Source organism: Pelophylax lessonae (assembly GCF_965119305.1).
Source record: "Pelophylax lessonae genome assembly, chromosome: 11".
Classification (NCBI taxonomy): domain Eukaryota; kingdom Metazoa; phylum Chordata; class Amphibia; order Anura; family Ranidae; genus Pelophylax; species Pelophylax lessonae.
The window spans coordinates 236490973-236507386 of NC_138778.1; the positions used below are offsets into that span (position 1 = coordinate 236490973).

At 50.7% G+C, this 16414-nt stretch overlaps 1 protein-coding gene across 1 annotated transcript in view; it reads left to right on the plus strand.

Moving 5' to 3' along the window:
* Positions 1 to 3761: 3761 nt before the first annotated feature.
* Positions 3762 to 16414, plus strand: part of FAM20A (FAM20A golgi associated secretory pathway pseudokinase) — a 61123-nt gene continuing 48470 nt past the window's right edge. Inside the window, exon 1 of the mRNA XM_082271688.1 lies at positions 3762 to 4226. Coding sequence (XP_082127814.1) covers positions 3859 to 4226 — 368 coding nt within the window. The 5' untranslated portion in view covers positions 3762 to 3858. The remainder of the gene's footprint in view (positions 4227 to 16414) is intronic.

A 16414-nucleotide genomic window follows, 5' to 3' on the forward strand; every position in this document is an offset into this window, starting at 1 on the left:
CAGTGTGGGGGGTATAGAGATTGGTGGTGTGCAGTGTGGGGGGGTATAGAGATCGGTGGTGTGCAGTGTGAGGGGGTATAGAGATTGGTGGTGTGCAGTGTGGGGGGGGTATAGAGATCGGTGGTGTGCAGTGTGGGGGTATAGAGATTGGTGGTGTGCAGTGTGGGGGGGTATAGAGATTGGTGGTGTGCAGTGTGGGGGGGTATAGAGATTGGTGGTGTGCAGTGTGAGGGGGGTATAGAGATTGGTGGTGTGCAGTGTGGGGGGTATAGAGATTGGTGGTGTGCAGTGTGGGGGGTATAGAGATCGGTGGTGTGCAGTATGTGGGGGGTATAGAGATTGGTGGTGTGCAGTGTGGGGGGGTATAGAGATTGGTGGTGTGCAGTGTGAGGGGGGTATAGAGATTGGTGGTGTGCAGTGTGGGGGGTATAGAGATTGGTGGTGTGCAGTGTGGGGGGTATAGAGATTGGTGGTGTGCAGTGTGAGGGGGGTATAGAGATTGGTGGTGTGCAGTGTGGGGGGTATAGAGATTGGTGGTGTGCAGTGTGAGGGGGGTATAGAGATTGGTGGTGTGCAGTGTGGGGGGTATAGAGATTGGTGGTGTGCAGTGTGGGGGGGTATAGAGATTGGTGGTGTGCAGTGGGGGGTATAGAGATCGGTGGTGTGCAGTGTGGGGGGTATAGAGCTTGGTGGTGTGCAGTGTGTGGGGGGTATAGAGATTGGTGGTGTGCAGTGGGGGGTATAGAGATTGGTGGTGTGCAGTGTGGGGGGTATAGAGATTGGTGGTGTGCAGTGTGGGAGGTATAGAGATCAGTGGTGTGCAGTGTGGGGGGGGTATAGAGATTGGTGGTGTGCAGTGTGGGGGGTATAGAGATTGGTGGTGTGCAGTGTGAGGGGGGTATAGAGATTGATGGTGTGCAGTGGGGAGTATAGAGATTGGTGGTGTGCAGTGTGAGGGGGGTATAGAGATCTGTGGTGTGCAGTGTGGGGGGGGTATAGAGATTGATGGTGTGCAGTGGGGGGGTATAGAGATTGGTGGTGTGCAGTGTGAGGGGGGTATAGAGATTGGTGGTGTGCAGTGTGTGGGGTGGGGTATACAGATTGGTGGTGTGCAGTGTGGGGGGGGGGGTATAGAGATCGGTGGTGTGAAGTGTGTGGGGGGTATAGAGATTGGTGGTGTGCAGTGGGGGGTATAGAGATTGATGGTGTGCAGTGTGAGGGGGGTATAGAGATTGGTGGTGTGCAGTGTGAGGGGGGGGGGTATAGAGATTGGTGGTGTGCAGTGGGGGGGGTATAGAGATTGGTGGTGTGCAGTGTGGGGGGTATAGAGATTGGTGGCGTGCAGTGTGGGGGGTATAGAGATTGGTGGTGTGCAGTGTGGGGGGGTATAGAGATCGGTGGTGTGCAGTGTGAGGGGGTATAGAGATTGGTGGTGTGCAGTGTGGGGGGGGGGGTATAGAGATCGGTGGTGTGCAGTGTGGGGGTATAGAGATTGGTGGTGTGCAGTGTGGGGCCGGCAGTGTGTATACAGTGTAGCTGGGTATGTCAGTGTACACTCCACTTCACCACTGTAACCTGACCCCCCCCCCTGGTTCAACCCAACCGCTGTAACCTGACCCCCCCAGTTCCACTTCACCTCCATAACCTGACCCCCCCCCCCCACCCCATAGTTTCCAGCTCCACCTCACTACTGTAACCTGACTACCCAGTTCCACTTCACCTCTGTAACCTGACCCCCCTATAGTTCCCAGCTCCAATTCACCACTGTAACCTGACCCCCCCCCCCCAGCTGCACTTCACCACTGTGACCTGACCCCCCAGTTCCATTTCACCACTGTAAATTGACCCCCAGCTCCGCTTCCCCACTGTAACCTGACCCCCCCAGTTCCACTTCCCTACCTGACCCCCCCCAACCCAAATCACCACTAACCCCCTCCCCCGGTTCCACTTCACCACTGTAACCTGACCCCCCAGCTCCACTTCACTACTGTAACCTGACCCCCAGTTCCACTTCATCTCTGTACCCCCACCCCCTTTATTCCTAGCTCCACCTCACTACTGTGACCCTAACCCCCCCCCCAGTTCCACTTCACCACTGTAAACTGACCCCCCCCCCCAGCTTGTGCAGTGTGAGGGGTATAGAGATTGGTTGTGTGCAGTGGGGGGCAGGCAGTGTGTATACAGTGTAGCTGGGTATGTCAGAGTACACTCGACTTCACCACTGTAACCTGACCCCCCAGCTCCACTTCACCACTGTAACCTGACCCCCCAGCTCCACTTCACCACTGTAACCTGACCCCCCAGCTCCACTTCACCACTGTAACCTGACCCCCCCAGCTCCACTTCACCCCTGTAACCTGACCCCCCAGCTCCACTTCACCACTGTAACCAGACCCCCCAGCTCCACTGCACCACTGTAACCTAACCCTCCCCCCCCGGTTCAACCCAACCACTGTAACCTGACCTCCCTAGTTCCACTTCACCTCTGCAACTTGCCCCCCCCCCCCCAAAGTTTCCAGCTCCACCTCACTACTGTAACCTGACCCCCCCCCAATTCATCTTCACCACTGTAATGTGACCCACCCCCCCTAGTTCCACTTCACCACTGTCCCCTGACCCCCCAGTTCCACTTCACCACTGTAACCTGACCCCCCCCCCCCAGTTCCACATCACCATTGAAACCTGGCACCCCAGTTCCACTTCACCTCCGTAACCTGACCCCCCCCCCCACCCCATAGTTTCCAGCTCCACCTCACTACTGTAACCTGACCCCCCAGCCCCAGCTTCACCACTGTAACCTGACCCCCCAGCTCCACTTCACCACTGTAACCTGACCCCCCCCCAGCTCCACTTCACCACTGTATCCTGACCCCCCAGCTCCACTTCACCACTGTAACCTCAATCCCCAGCTCCACGTTACAACTGTAACCTGACCCCCCAGCCCCAGCTTCACCACTGTAACCTGACCCCCCAGCTCCACTTCACCACTGTAACCTGACCCCTCAGTTCCACTTCACCACTGTAACCTGACCCCCCCAGCTCCACTTCACCACTGTAACCTGACCCCCCAGCTCCACTTCACCACTGTAACCTGACCCTCAGTTCCACTTCACCACTGTAACCTGACCCCCCCCAGCTCCACTTCACCACTGTATCCTGACCCCCCAGCTCCACTTCACCACTGTAACCTCAATCCCCAGCTCCACGTTACAACTGTAACCTGACCCCCCAGCCCCAGCTTCACCACTGTAACCTGACCCCCCAGCTCCACTTCACCACTGTAACCTGACCCCTCAGTTCCACTTCACCACTGTAACCTGACCCCCCCAGCTCCACTTCACCACTGTAACCTGACCCCCCCAGCTCCACTTCACCACTGTAACCTGACCCCCCAGCTCCACTTCACCACTGTAACCTGACCCTCAGTTCCACTTCACCACTGTAACCTGACCCCCCCCCCAGCTCCACTTCACCACTGTAACCTGACCCCCCAGCTCCACTTCACCACTGTAACCTCAATCCCCAGCTCCACGTTACAACTGTAACCTGACCCCCCAGCCCCAGCTTCACCACTGTAACCTGACCCCCCAGCCCCAGCTTCACCACTGTAACCTGACCCCCCAGCCCCAGCTTCACCACTGTAACCTGACCCCCCAGCCCCAGCTTCACCACTGTAACCTGACCCCCCAGCCCCAGCTTCACCACTGTAACCAGACCCCCCAGCTCCACATCACCACTGTAACCTGACCCCCCAGCCCCAGCTTCACCACTGTAACCTGACCCACCAGTTCCCAGCAACACCTTGCCTTCACATTCCCTTCTCACCAGGCCCTCCTCGCTGTGCCATCCTGTGTCCCCATGTTGCTGCTCCGCAGGGACAGACTCATCTTGATCCTGGCGTTTTCTGCCATCCTGGCAGCTGACTTTTACTTCCACTTGTGGCCAGAAATTCAGAGCAGACTCATCCGGAAATGCAACTGCCAAACTCAGAACAGCACAGGACCAGCCCCAGGGACTACAACCCTCAATACTGCAGAAGCAGCACCAAGGCCAACAGTCCCCAGAACTGCAGAACCGACAACAGGAATCGGAGGCTCCAAATTGCAGCACCTCTTCTCACACCCACTGTACCAGATACAGGAGCCCAGAGCCCCAACCCAGGACCTGCTGCTGAATTCCCATGAAGCCATTCTCAACTACCGCAAGAGAGCCACCAACCTCAACAGGTAAGAGTGACAATACCAGGTGTTATCAGTATCAACTCATTGTGATATTATGGACTGATTGTGGTGAGATCTCCATTATTACATTATTACCATCCAGTCTAGTGGTATAATGGACTCCTTGTGGTGGGTTCTCCATTAATACCATCCAGTCTAGTGGTATAATGGACTCGTTGTGGTGGGTTCTCCATTAATACCATCCAGTCTAGTGGTATAATGGACTCCTTGTGGTGGGTTCTCCATTAATACCATCCAGTCTAGTGGTATAATGGACTCCTTGTGGTGGGTTCTCCATTAATACCCTCCAGTCTAGTGGTATTATGGACTCCTTGTGGTGGGTTCTCCATTAATACCCTCCAGTCTAGTGGTATTATGGACTCCTTTTGGTGGGATCTCCATTAATACCATCCAGCCCTGTGGTATTATGGAGTTGATGTGGTGGGATCTCCATTAACACCATCCAGCCTTGTGGTATTATGGACTTGTTGGGGTGGGCTCTCCATTAATACCCTCCAGTCTGGTGGTTTAATGGACTCCTTGTGGTGGGATCTCCATACCATCCATTCTCGTGTTATTATGGATTTGTTGTGGTGGGATCTCCATTAATACCCTCCAGTCTAGTGGTATTATGGACTCGTTGTGGTGGGTTCTCCATTAATACCCTCCAGTCTAGTGGTATCATGGACTCCTTGTGGTGGGTTCTCCATTAATACCCTCCAGTCTAGTGGTATTATGGACTCCTTGTGGTGGGTTCTCCATTAATACCCTCCAGTCTAGTGGTATTATGGACTCCTTGTGGTGGGTTCTCCATTAATACCCTCCAGTCTAGTGGTATTATGGACTCCTTGTGGTGGGTTCTCCATTAATACCCTCCAGTCTAGTGGTATTATGGACTCCTTGTGGTGGGTTCTCCATTAATACCCTCCAGTCTAGTGGTATTATGGACTCCTTGTGGTGGGATCTCCATTAATACCATCCAGCCCTGTGGAATTATGGACTCGTTGTGGTGGGATCTCCAATAATACCATCTAGCCCTGTGGTATTTTGGACTCGTTGTGGTGGGATCTCCATTAATACCATCCATTCTCATGTTATTATGGATTTGTTGTGGTGGAATCTCCAATACCATCCAGTCTTGTGGTATTATGGACATATTATGGTGGGATCTCCATTAACACCATCCAACCTTGTGGTATTATGGACTCGTTGGGGTTGGCTCTCCATTAATACCATCCAGTCTTGTGGTATTATGGACTCGTTGGGGTGGGATCCCTATTAATACCATCCAGTCTTGTGGTAATGATAGAGTTAATATTGCTGTTAACATTTCTTTTTCTAAAAGCATCATACAACAGGTTACGGTCATTATGGTTGAGGTAAGGTTGGTTTGGGATTCCGGCACCATAGACATGGAAAGTCAGAAACGTTCTGACCTCTACCTCCAACATAAACCATGAACGTTCATTCTGCATCTAATGCTTAACATATGGCTTAACACCTTAAATCCTAATGGTTACAAGTAGTGCAGGTACATATGAAGGGGGTGGGGAATAATCCAGTTACAGTGCGGCATGTCCACCACTTGGGACTGTATAAAATCTGGAATTACATTTGTACAGGACACGGGCTCATTTCATCAGAGACCCAGGGTTATATACAGCCACCTTCAGGAGATGGGACACAAGCAAACAGAATTGTGGGATCACCCCTCCCACTCCCAGCAATATTCACCATCCCATATAACCCCTCCCACTCCCAGCAATCTTCTCCAGCCCATATAACCCCCCCCCCCCCCACACTAAGACTAAGAAGATTCCTCACTGACCTTCACGCAGAGAAATCCCTTTCCCAACCCAGCTGCACCTACAACCCTGGTGAAAACCTCCTGCAGCTTCTGGTTTGGTGTTCCTCAGCAGAACCTTGGGGACCATACCCAGACTCATGACATGAGGACATAGGCCTGTAATGGTGTGCCTGACTCTGGACCCTGCATTGGTGCTTGGTCTTGGTACAATAGTACAGCGAGGTTGCAGGGTGTGCAGCAGGTCCAGGGCAGTGGTAGTTTCCACCGGTGTGACTCCCCTCCATAGAGGGGCAGGCATGCCATCCCTCCTTAACCCCTCAGGGTACCTCCATTCCTTCCTTTGTTACTGGTCTCTGTGTTGGAGTTTCATGGGGAAGGTTTCTGTGCTGCTTGAGACTGCCGGTCAGCCTGCATCCCCTTCTGGGTCGTTGTCTAACCTGGCCATGACTGACGCATTTCCCCCTGATGAGGAAGGTGAGGGAGATGAAGGAGTGAAGGGAAAATCTTTCAGGACTTCTCCAGGAAGGATGGTCAGTCGGCCAAGCTGAAGGAAACCATTACAATTGTGGAGGCAGCGGGAACTCGTTTGAAGGTGGAATCCCCATCAGAGCCAATGTTCACCAGTATGGGGTAGGGAGGGTTTCTACCCAAATCCAGAAAGCATACTAGGACTTTCCCCATCCACCCGCTAGTCTAGGATGTTCTGTACAAAGACTGGACATGGCCTGGCAGAATGTATTCTCCTCCCAAGGAGTACCCGATGGTGGAGCCTTTCCACGGAAATAGAAGGTTTTGGTGTTGGGTCGGGCTTTTTCTTTCTGAACAAATCTATCATTGTTCTGGTCAAAGAAGTCCCAGGCCTTTAAGCACCCCATTGACAAAAGGTTGAAGGCCCTCTTTAAAGACTGCTTTGCTCGTTTGAGCTCAGCTGGCCGTTCCCCAGACCATTTGTGGCATGACAGGCATGTAACCGGGCTCAATGCTGACAGATCGATCGGTGCTCCAAACAGCTACTCCGAAAAGACAAGCAGAGCACCTCTAAGTGCAATATGTTTATTGGATTTAAAGCATACAGTAAATGGTAACTCACTAGAGATGAGATAAATGTAGGCTCAAATGCGAAGTCATGAGGTCAACTGTCTGTGATGCTGCTGCCGAGAGGAAGGATGTAATGGTAATCCTATCCGGTGGATGAATAGCGGGGAGATGCTGGCTCTCTCTTCTGAGACCGAACTCTGGAGGCAGGCTGGGACTCAGCGTCGACCGCGTGACGTAGGCAGGGTCAAAGTGCACACGACGCGTTTCAGAGCGTGCGCCAAGCTCTTGGGGAGCATGCGCGCTCTTTTCTCAAGTGTAAATGCAGGGACCACTCAGAGCCAGAAGATTTATATGCACGCAATTTGTGAATGGGAGTATACAAAGATCGAACGACCAATGGAGTAGCATACTCCAAACAGCTACTCCCGAAGAAGGTTTGGCAGTATGCCAACAGAATACTGGGATGTATAAAAAAGGGGATTCACTCCAGAAATAAAGAGATTATTCTTTCACTCTACAAGACTCTGGTCCGGCCACATCTGGAGTATGCTGTCCAGTTCTGGGCACCGGTCCTCAGGAAGGATGTGCTGGAACTGGAGAAAGTCCAGAGAAGGGCAACAAAAATAATTAGGGGAATGGAGGACATCAGCTATGAGGAAAGACTACAAGCACTGAACTTATTCTCTCTGGAGAAGAGACGATTGAGGGGGGATATGATCTCAATGTACAAATACTGTACTGGTGACCCGAGCATAAGGAACAAACTATTCAGAGAAAGGAGATGCAATAAGACACGTGGCCACTCACTAAAACTAGAGGAAAGGCGGTTTAACCTTAAAGTGCGTAAGGGGTTCTTCACTGTAAGAGCGGTAAGGATGTGGAATTCTCTTCCACGTCGTATCAGGAGGGAGCATTGATAGTTTCAAAAAACTATTAGATGGACACCTTAAAGACCACAACATACAGGGGTATACAATGTACAACATACAGGGGGTATACAATGTACAACATACAGGGGTATACAATGTACAACATACAGGGGTATACAATGTACAACATACAGGGGGTATACAATGTACAACATACAGGGGGTATACAATGTACAACATACAGGGGTATACAATGTACAACATACAGGGGTATACAATGTACAACATACAGGGGGTATACAATGTTCAACATACAGGGGTATACAATGTACAACATACAGGGGTATACAATGTACAACATACAGGGGTATACAATGTACAACATACAGGGGTATACAATGTACAACATACAGGGGGTATACAATGTACAACATACAGGGGGTATACAATGTACAACATACAGGGGTATACAATGTACAACATACAGGGGTATACAATGTACAACATACAGGGGTATACAATGTACAACATACAGGGGGTATACAATGTACAACATACAGGGGTATACAATGTACAACATACAGGGGTATACAATGTACGGTTAAAAGCAAACACACACACACATCATAGGTTGAACTGGATGGACTGATGTCTTTTTTTCAACCTCACTAACTATGTAACTATGTAACTATGTAAGACTCCCTGTGCCAAGGGTCTCACCTGGCTGTCGTTTCTATCCGCAGGATATGGTGGCTGTGAAGGAGGTCTCTAAGAAACGTCCGGAAAGCTTTCCATTTGATAGAGAGCTCTGGAGAGTCCTTAGACACCTTTATTAGGAAGTCATGTGGGGGGAGGGCACTTAAGCCTCATACTGGTTCTGAAAACTCCTCTAAATGTATGTAATGATTTTTAATGCCATTCACGCTGTGCGTTTTCCTGCATTTCGATGCAGTCAGTTTAAGTGCGTTTAGAGAAAATAGAACTCTGTTCTGTTTTTTTTTTTTTTTTTGAAATTCTGTTTATTGAATTTTGAAAAACAACATATAAAACAGAGCAGTGTGGGCATACCCAGGCTCAACAACATAGAACCACAGTAACAAGACCAAGCATACAAATAAAAAACAAAGATAAGAAAATAAAAACCCCCAACAAGGCTGTAGCTCCAAGAAGTTCAAAAGCTTCACAGGTCTGAGTACCGACATTCCAACATGCAGGAAAGCACTAACAGATCACAGCAGCCTACATAGACAGGAACAACCTACCCGGCAGCTGAAGAAACAACGGGATCCGGAACAGAGGGTTCATCAGCAGGATCAGTAGCTTCCACCCACAGGTGCCAGACTTTGTGGAATTTATTGGGGCACCCCTTAAATTTCTAAACAGCTTTATACAGTGGTACCATCGAATTCACCAATGCCTTCCACTTTGATAGGGCCGGGGCCCCTGATTCCCTCCAGCGCATCACCACCAACTTCCTAGCATAAAAGAGCAGTAATCCCAACAGGGTGCGAGTAGCAACAGAGTGAGCCAACGCATTCACAAGTCCCAGGATACAGGTCTCAATGCCGGCTGGGACAGTAATAGTAGTCAAACTGGCGATGAAGCCCAAGACCTCAGACCAAAATCTTTGCAGGGACGGACAGTGCCAGATCATATGTGCATAAGAAGGGGCAGCAGAGCCACACCGCCAGCAGACATCCGGGAAGTCGGGAGACACCCGATGCAACCTAGAAGGCGTGAGGTGAAACCTATGTAGAATCTTGAATTGGACTAAGCGATCCCTTGAGGATACCAAATGTTTGAAGGGATAATCCCAGACATCTTCCCAGTCCTCTGAATCCAATTCCGGCACCTCCGCCACCCAGGACGCCTGCAACCCCTCCAGACCCACATGCACACTAGGCATCAGGGATCTGTATATGGAGGAGAGCGGTTTCTGCAGATCCTCATACCGGAGGACCAGTTCCAAGTCTGCCGGAGTCAAATCCGGGGGAGAACCCCCGAACTGAGTCCGAAAGGCATGACTGAATTGCAAGAATCTGAAAAAGTAAGAGTTGGGCAAAGTAAATTTGTCTTTCAATTGGTCAAAACTAAGAAGACCATCCCCTGAACAGATGTGGGAAAGACACCGAATTCCCCTAACGGCCCAGAGAGATGGATCAGGGATGGAGTGGAATTCAGGCAGTTCCGGGTTTCGGCATAGGGGGAGCTTCGGAGACAGCCGACTAAGGTCAGATTTGGCATATGGGGAAACCGTTGTCCAGGCCCTGATGACCGCCTTCATGGAGGCCGTGAGGGGATATGGAGCCCTGGGTCCACGGAAAAGGGCATTACGCAGCACCTCATAAGACCCAAGCAGGGCCGCCTCAAGCACCACTGCAGAGTTAGAGTCATCCGAAATGAGCCAGTTATGAGCATGAGTTAATAAGCCAGCCACTAAGTACTTAAAAAAATCGGGACAAGCCAGACCCCCATGAGTCCAGGGCCGCTGCAGTATAGATAAGCGCAGTCTAGGGGGGCAGGCACCCCAGAGGAAGGCAGTCATCAGGGAATGAAATTGTTTAAAGATCCTCTTTGGGATCCACACCGGGGATTGGCGCACAATATACAAGAGCGGGGGCAGCAGCTTCATCTTAACGAGATTAATTCTCCCTATCAATGTCAATGGAAGATTCGAGAACTCTGTTCTTTAAAGATCTGTGTAAACATTTCAAACTGCTTTAAAGCAGAAACGTTTCAATGCAAGAGTGAAACACAGGAGTGCCAGTGTGAATGAAGCCTTCCCCATGGGAATAAAGCCAAGATGTCTGCCGCAGACTCAGGTGCACCTGGATTTTGGAAGAGTTCCTTTCGTCCCTCCTAGGCTTCCAATTCCGAATCCTCATCCCAATCCCATTGCAAGACTTAGCCAGCCAAGTCTGGTGCCAATCTCGCATTGCAATGAGGGGGTGTCTCCACTGGTACAGGTGGGTGGATGACTAGTGACCACCTAGACTCAGGGAATATCAGATCTTTAGACGTGGTGTCCCAGTTGGACAGGCTGAATTTCTAGTTCCTGCCTCCTCCCCTTTTAATGCCCTCAAATCTGCCTGCTTCTGCCCCGGTATTGCAGGACTTTAGGCCTCGCAGTCGAGTGACTGTTCCGGGTTCTTTCAGAATGAAGTTTCCAGAGGTTTATCTCAACCTATTTACGATTCTAAAATCCAAAGTTGCTCCATCCTTGATTTTAAGATTATCAACCCCTTCCTGTGGATCTAAAAGTTCCGGATAGAATCGGCCTGCAATAGGGGGAATTTTTGGCATTTTCTGCCAACCTCCAGAGGACATGCAGATATTCCTAAACTTCCTGTGGATCCTCAACCTCCAGAGATCTGCGTTGGATTAGAGCGATTGCTTGGAGAACCTGGGCCTAGTCCTGGACATGTCTGGTATTTAGACCCGTCACTCCAAGTGTCCATTCATCTGCTTTAGCATGAGCTTACAAGATCTGAGGGTGGCTTTTTGAAGGCATTAATTTTTGCTAATTTTCTGTCCAGACCTCAATTTGCTGACTGCATGGGGTTATCTTCCTCAGTCTCTGGGCTGGCCCATGTCTCCCAAGGCCAGGATATCATTGGCCTGCACTGGAATTTGGTAAGTTCCTTCTCAGTTAACCTGAATGGGTCTCATGATTCTGGCCTTTAAGGCTGGGGAGGAGTCCAAGGCATGGAAACACTGCAGTCCAGACTTCCTATCCACATTCCAGAACTAAGGGCCATTTGCCTGTCAATTCAATGGTGGACCTGAAGTGTTCTTGGACATCTCTCACAATTGGGGAGTGGGGACCCTAGAGGTGGATCTCATGGCATCCTACTTCAAAAAGGTAGACAGGTCCATCGATCCTCTGGCCTTTAAAGTGGATGCACCGGTGACTCCAACTGTTTCCCAGGATTGAGGTGAAGGGTGTACTGGTGACTAGCGATGGGCCGAACCCCCCTGTTCGGTTCGCATCAGAACATCTCGAACAAGGAAAAGTTCTAGCGAACATGCAAACTCTATTAAAGTCTATGGGACCCGAACATGAAAAATCCAAAGTCCTCACTTTAAAGGCTTATATGCAAGTTATTGCCATTAAAAAAATGTATGGGGGTCCGGGTACTGCCCTGGGGGGGCATGTATCAATGCAAAAAATGTTTTTAAAACAATAATTTTCCAGGAGCTGTGATTTTAATGATGCTTAAAGTGAAACCATAAAAAGGAAAAGTTCCTTTTTAAATATCGTGCCTGAGGGGGTCCCCTTAATGTGCCTGTAAAGTGGTGCATCTGTATGATGTATGGAGCCTGCTGCAGCAATACTGACATTTCTAAAGGAAAAAATGTCATTTAAACTTGCTCGCGGCTATGATGTATTGTCGGCTCATGTGACGTCAGAAGGGGCGGTGCCACCGGGTGACGTAACTAGGTGGCCCCACCCCTTGCCTATAAAAGAGCTGTCAAAGCTGGAGAACGGCTCAAAAGAGGCGAAGCTTCTTTACATTTTTTAAAAATGTTTTCTATTTTTCGGGTTGGCGGGCGTCGTGATTGACTTTGGATGTACATTGAGGGACACTATTTATTATTTATGGTTTTTAATTAAGGACTTGCCAAAAACTGTGTTCTGTGCTTTTTCCTTTATTACACTTTTTTGGTGTGGGGTCTACTTCTTTGGTAGGGGGCCGGGATCTGGGGGCCCCCTTGTCAAAGGGGGCTTCTTTATTCCGATAAGCCCCCCACCTGCAGACCCCCACACCACAGCCCAGGGTTGTCGGGAAGAGGCCCTTGTCCCCATCAGCATGGGGACAAGGTGGTTTGGGGGGGCAAACGACCTAGTATGGTTCAGGAGGGGGGGGGGCGCTTGCTCGTTCCCCACCCCCTTTCTGGCCTGCCAGGCTGCATGCTCAGATAAGGGTCTGGTATGGATTTTGGGGGGGGGGGACCTCACACCTTTTTTTTTTTTTTTAATTTTGGTTTGAAGTTATCCTTAAAATCTGTACCAGATCCGAAGGGCCTGGTATAGATTTTATTTTGGGGAGGGGGGGGGGGGGCCCGTGCCATTTTTTTTTTTTTATTCTGTCATAGGGTTCCCCTTAACCACTTAAATACAGGGTACTTTCATCCCCTTCCTGCCTAGACCAATTTTCAGATTGGTATCTATGGGAAATATTGGTCAGCTTGGCATGGCACTGACTGCTCCCCGTCTCTAACATTGGCGTATATGGGCACTGCTTGGCATGGCATTGCTCTCCCTCTCTAAAATTGTCATCTATAGGAAATATTGGTCAGCTTGGCATGGCACTGCTCCCTGTCTTTATCATTGTCATCTATGGGAAATATTGGTCAGCTTGGCATGGCACTGCTCTCTGTCTTTAACACTGGTATCTATGGGAAATATTGGTAAGCTTGGCATGGCACTGCTCTCCTTCCCTAACATGGTCATCTATGGGAAATATCGGTCAGCTTGGCATGGCACTGCTCCCTGTCTTTAACATTGGCATCTATGGGAAATATTGGTTAGCTTGGCATGGCACTGCTCCTTGTCTTTAACATTGGTATCTATGGGAAATATTGGTCAGCTTGGCATGGCACTGCTCTCCTTCCCTAACATTGTCATCTATAGGAAATATTGGTCAACTTGGCATGGCACTGCTCCCCTTCCCTAACATTGTCATCTATGGGAAATATTGGTCAACTTGGCATGGCACTGCTCTCCGTCTCTAACATTGTCATCTATAGGAAATATTGGTCAGCTTGGCATGGCACTGCTCCCTGTCTTTAACATTGTCATCTATGGGAAATATTGGTCAGCTTGGCATGGCACTGCTCTGTCTTTAACATTGTCATCTATGGGAAATATTGGTCAGCTTGGCATGGCACTGCTCCCTGTCTTTAACATTGTCATCTGTGGGAAATATTGATCAGCTTGGCATGGCACTGCTCCCTGTCTTTAACATTGTCATCTGTGGGAAATATTGATCAGCTTGGCATGGCACTGCTCCCTGTCTTTAACATTGTCATCTGTGGGAAATATTGATCAGCTTGGCATGGCACTGCTCTCCTTCCCTAACATTGTCATCTATGGGAAATATTGGTCAGCTTGGCATGGCACTGCTCCCCGTCTCTAACATTGGCATCTATGGGAAATATTGGTCAGCTTGGCATGGCACTGCTCTCCTTCCCTAACATTGTCATGTATGGGAAATATTGGTCAGCTTGGCATGGCACTGCTCACAAACTATAAGTGACAGGGACACAAAACTTGGGGAGCACTGAGAGGGGACCCAGGACTACAACATATCTATAAATTATAAAAGTGGGGTATTCCTGTTCACTACACTAAACTAACTCATCTCACTACCCACTAACTACCTGCCTAACCTCTGTACATGGCGGCCGTGTGAGCAGCAGCTTTATATAGTGTGGGGTGTGGACGCTGCCTTTGGCCAATCACGGCTCTGACAGGACATTGTGCTGTGATTGGCCAAAGCATACAGCTCAGGTACATGCTTTGGCCAATCATCAGCAATCAATGCACTGCAACAGCGCAGTGCATTTTGGGGCGCTCATCGGCGGGCGAACTTCCCTCCGAGCGCCCAATTTGTTTGTGTGTTCAGCTAACGCACAAACAGCTGATGTTCGAGTTTAACTTTCGTTCGACTCGAACATAAAGCCCATCCCTAGTTGCTGTGATGCCCAGCTCTGTTATATTGCTCAGGGACATCCCAGAGTCTTTGTATCGCCTGTACAATACGATCCGAACCCAACCAAACCGTAATACCCATAATAACACCGGGCACCGCCCCCTGTCCTGGCAGTTTATCCTATGGCTTGCTAGAAATGGGAGAGGCTTCATAGACCATCCCACAATATAGTCTGCCAGTGTCCAATCACATGAAGGTGGCTGCATATACCCCGGGTCTCTGATTGGAGGAACCTAGGGCTGGCACCATACTCCCTATTTAGATGAGGACAGGGGTCAGGACAGGGGAGAGGTCAGGGCAGGGATGGGGACAGGGCAAGGATGAGGACAGGGGTCAGGACAGGGTACCTATTTACCGATTTATTTACACAACTTTTAAAGTTCAGAAGATTTGTAAAATAATTTTAGGTTGTCACATGTTATCTAAGCAGGCGGCTATTCTACTTCTTCCACAGAATCTCACGGGATTGAGGTCTTGGCTCGTTTGGTGCACTCTGACAGTAATGAGGGCCCAGTCATAGTTCCCTACAACTGCCCAAAATGTGGGTCCATTCACCTGTCCTGTTCCCTGACCCCCTGTACCCATCCCTGCCCTGACCCCCATTCCTACCCTGACCCCTGTCCTCATCCCTGCCCTGACCCCTGTCCCCATCCCTGCCCTGACCCCTGTCCCCATCCCTGCCCTGACCCCTGTCCCTATCCCTGCCCTGACCCCATTCCTGCCCTGACCTCTCCCCTGTCCTGACCCCTGTCCTCATCCTTGCCCTGGCCTCTCCCCTGTCCTGACCCCTGTCCTCATCCTTGCCATGTCCCCATCCCTGCCCTGACCTTTCCCCTGTCCTCATCCTTGCCCTGACCTCTCCCCTGTCCTGACCCCTGTCCTCATCCTTGCCCTGTCCCCATCCTTGCCCTGACCTCTCCCTTGTCCTGACCCCTGTCCTCATCCTTGCCATGTCCCCATCCCTGCCCTGACCTTTCCCCTGTCCTCATCCTTGCCCTGACCTCTCCCCTGTCCTGACCCCTGTCCTCATCCCTGCCCTGACCTCTCCCCTGTCCTGACCCCTGTCCTCATCCTTGCCCTGTCCCCATCCCTGCCCTGACCTCTCCCCTGTCCTGACCCCTGTCCTCATCCTTGCCATGTCCCCATCCCTGCCCTGACCTCTCCCCTGTCCTGACCCCTGTCCTCATCCTTGCCCTGACCTCTCCCCTGTCCTGACCCCTGTCCTCATCCTTGCCCTGTCCCCATCCCTGCCCTGACCTCTCCCCTGTCCTGACCCCTGTCCTCATCCTTGACCTCTCCCCTGTCCTGACCCCTGTCCTCATCCTTGCCATGTCCCCATCCCTGCCCTGACCTCTCCCCTGTCCTGACCCCTGTCCTCATCCTTGCCCTGACTTCTCCCCTGTCCTGACCCCTGTCCTCATCTTTGCCCTGGCCTCTCCCCTGTCCTGACCCCTGTCCCCATCCCTGCCCTGACCTTTCCCCTGTCCTCATCCTTGCCCTGACCTCTCCCCTGTCCTGACCCCTGTCCTCATCCTTGCCCTGTCCTCATCCTTGCCCTGACCTCTCCCCTGTCCTGACCCCTGTCCTCATCCTTGCCCTGACCCCATCTTCACTCATCTTGTTGCAGTCTCTGTAGTACAGTACACCCCTGGGAGTCTCCCTCATCTTGCTGCAGAGTTGGGTGGTGGGGGTTGGAGCACACAGTCTGCTCATGGCAGAAATATGCAGAGAACAGGCGGAGCGTCTGCTGGGAACGCCAGAACT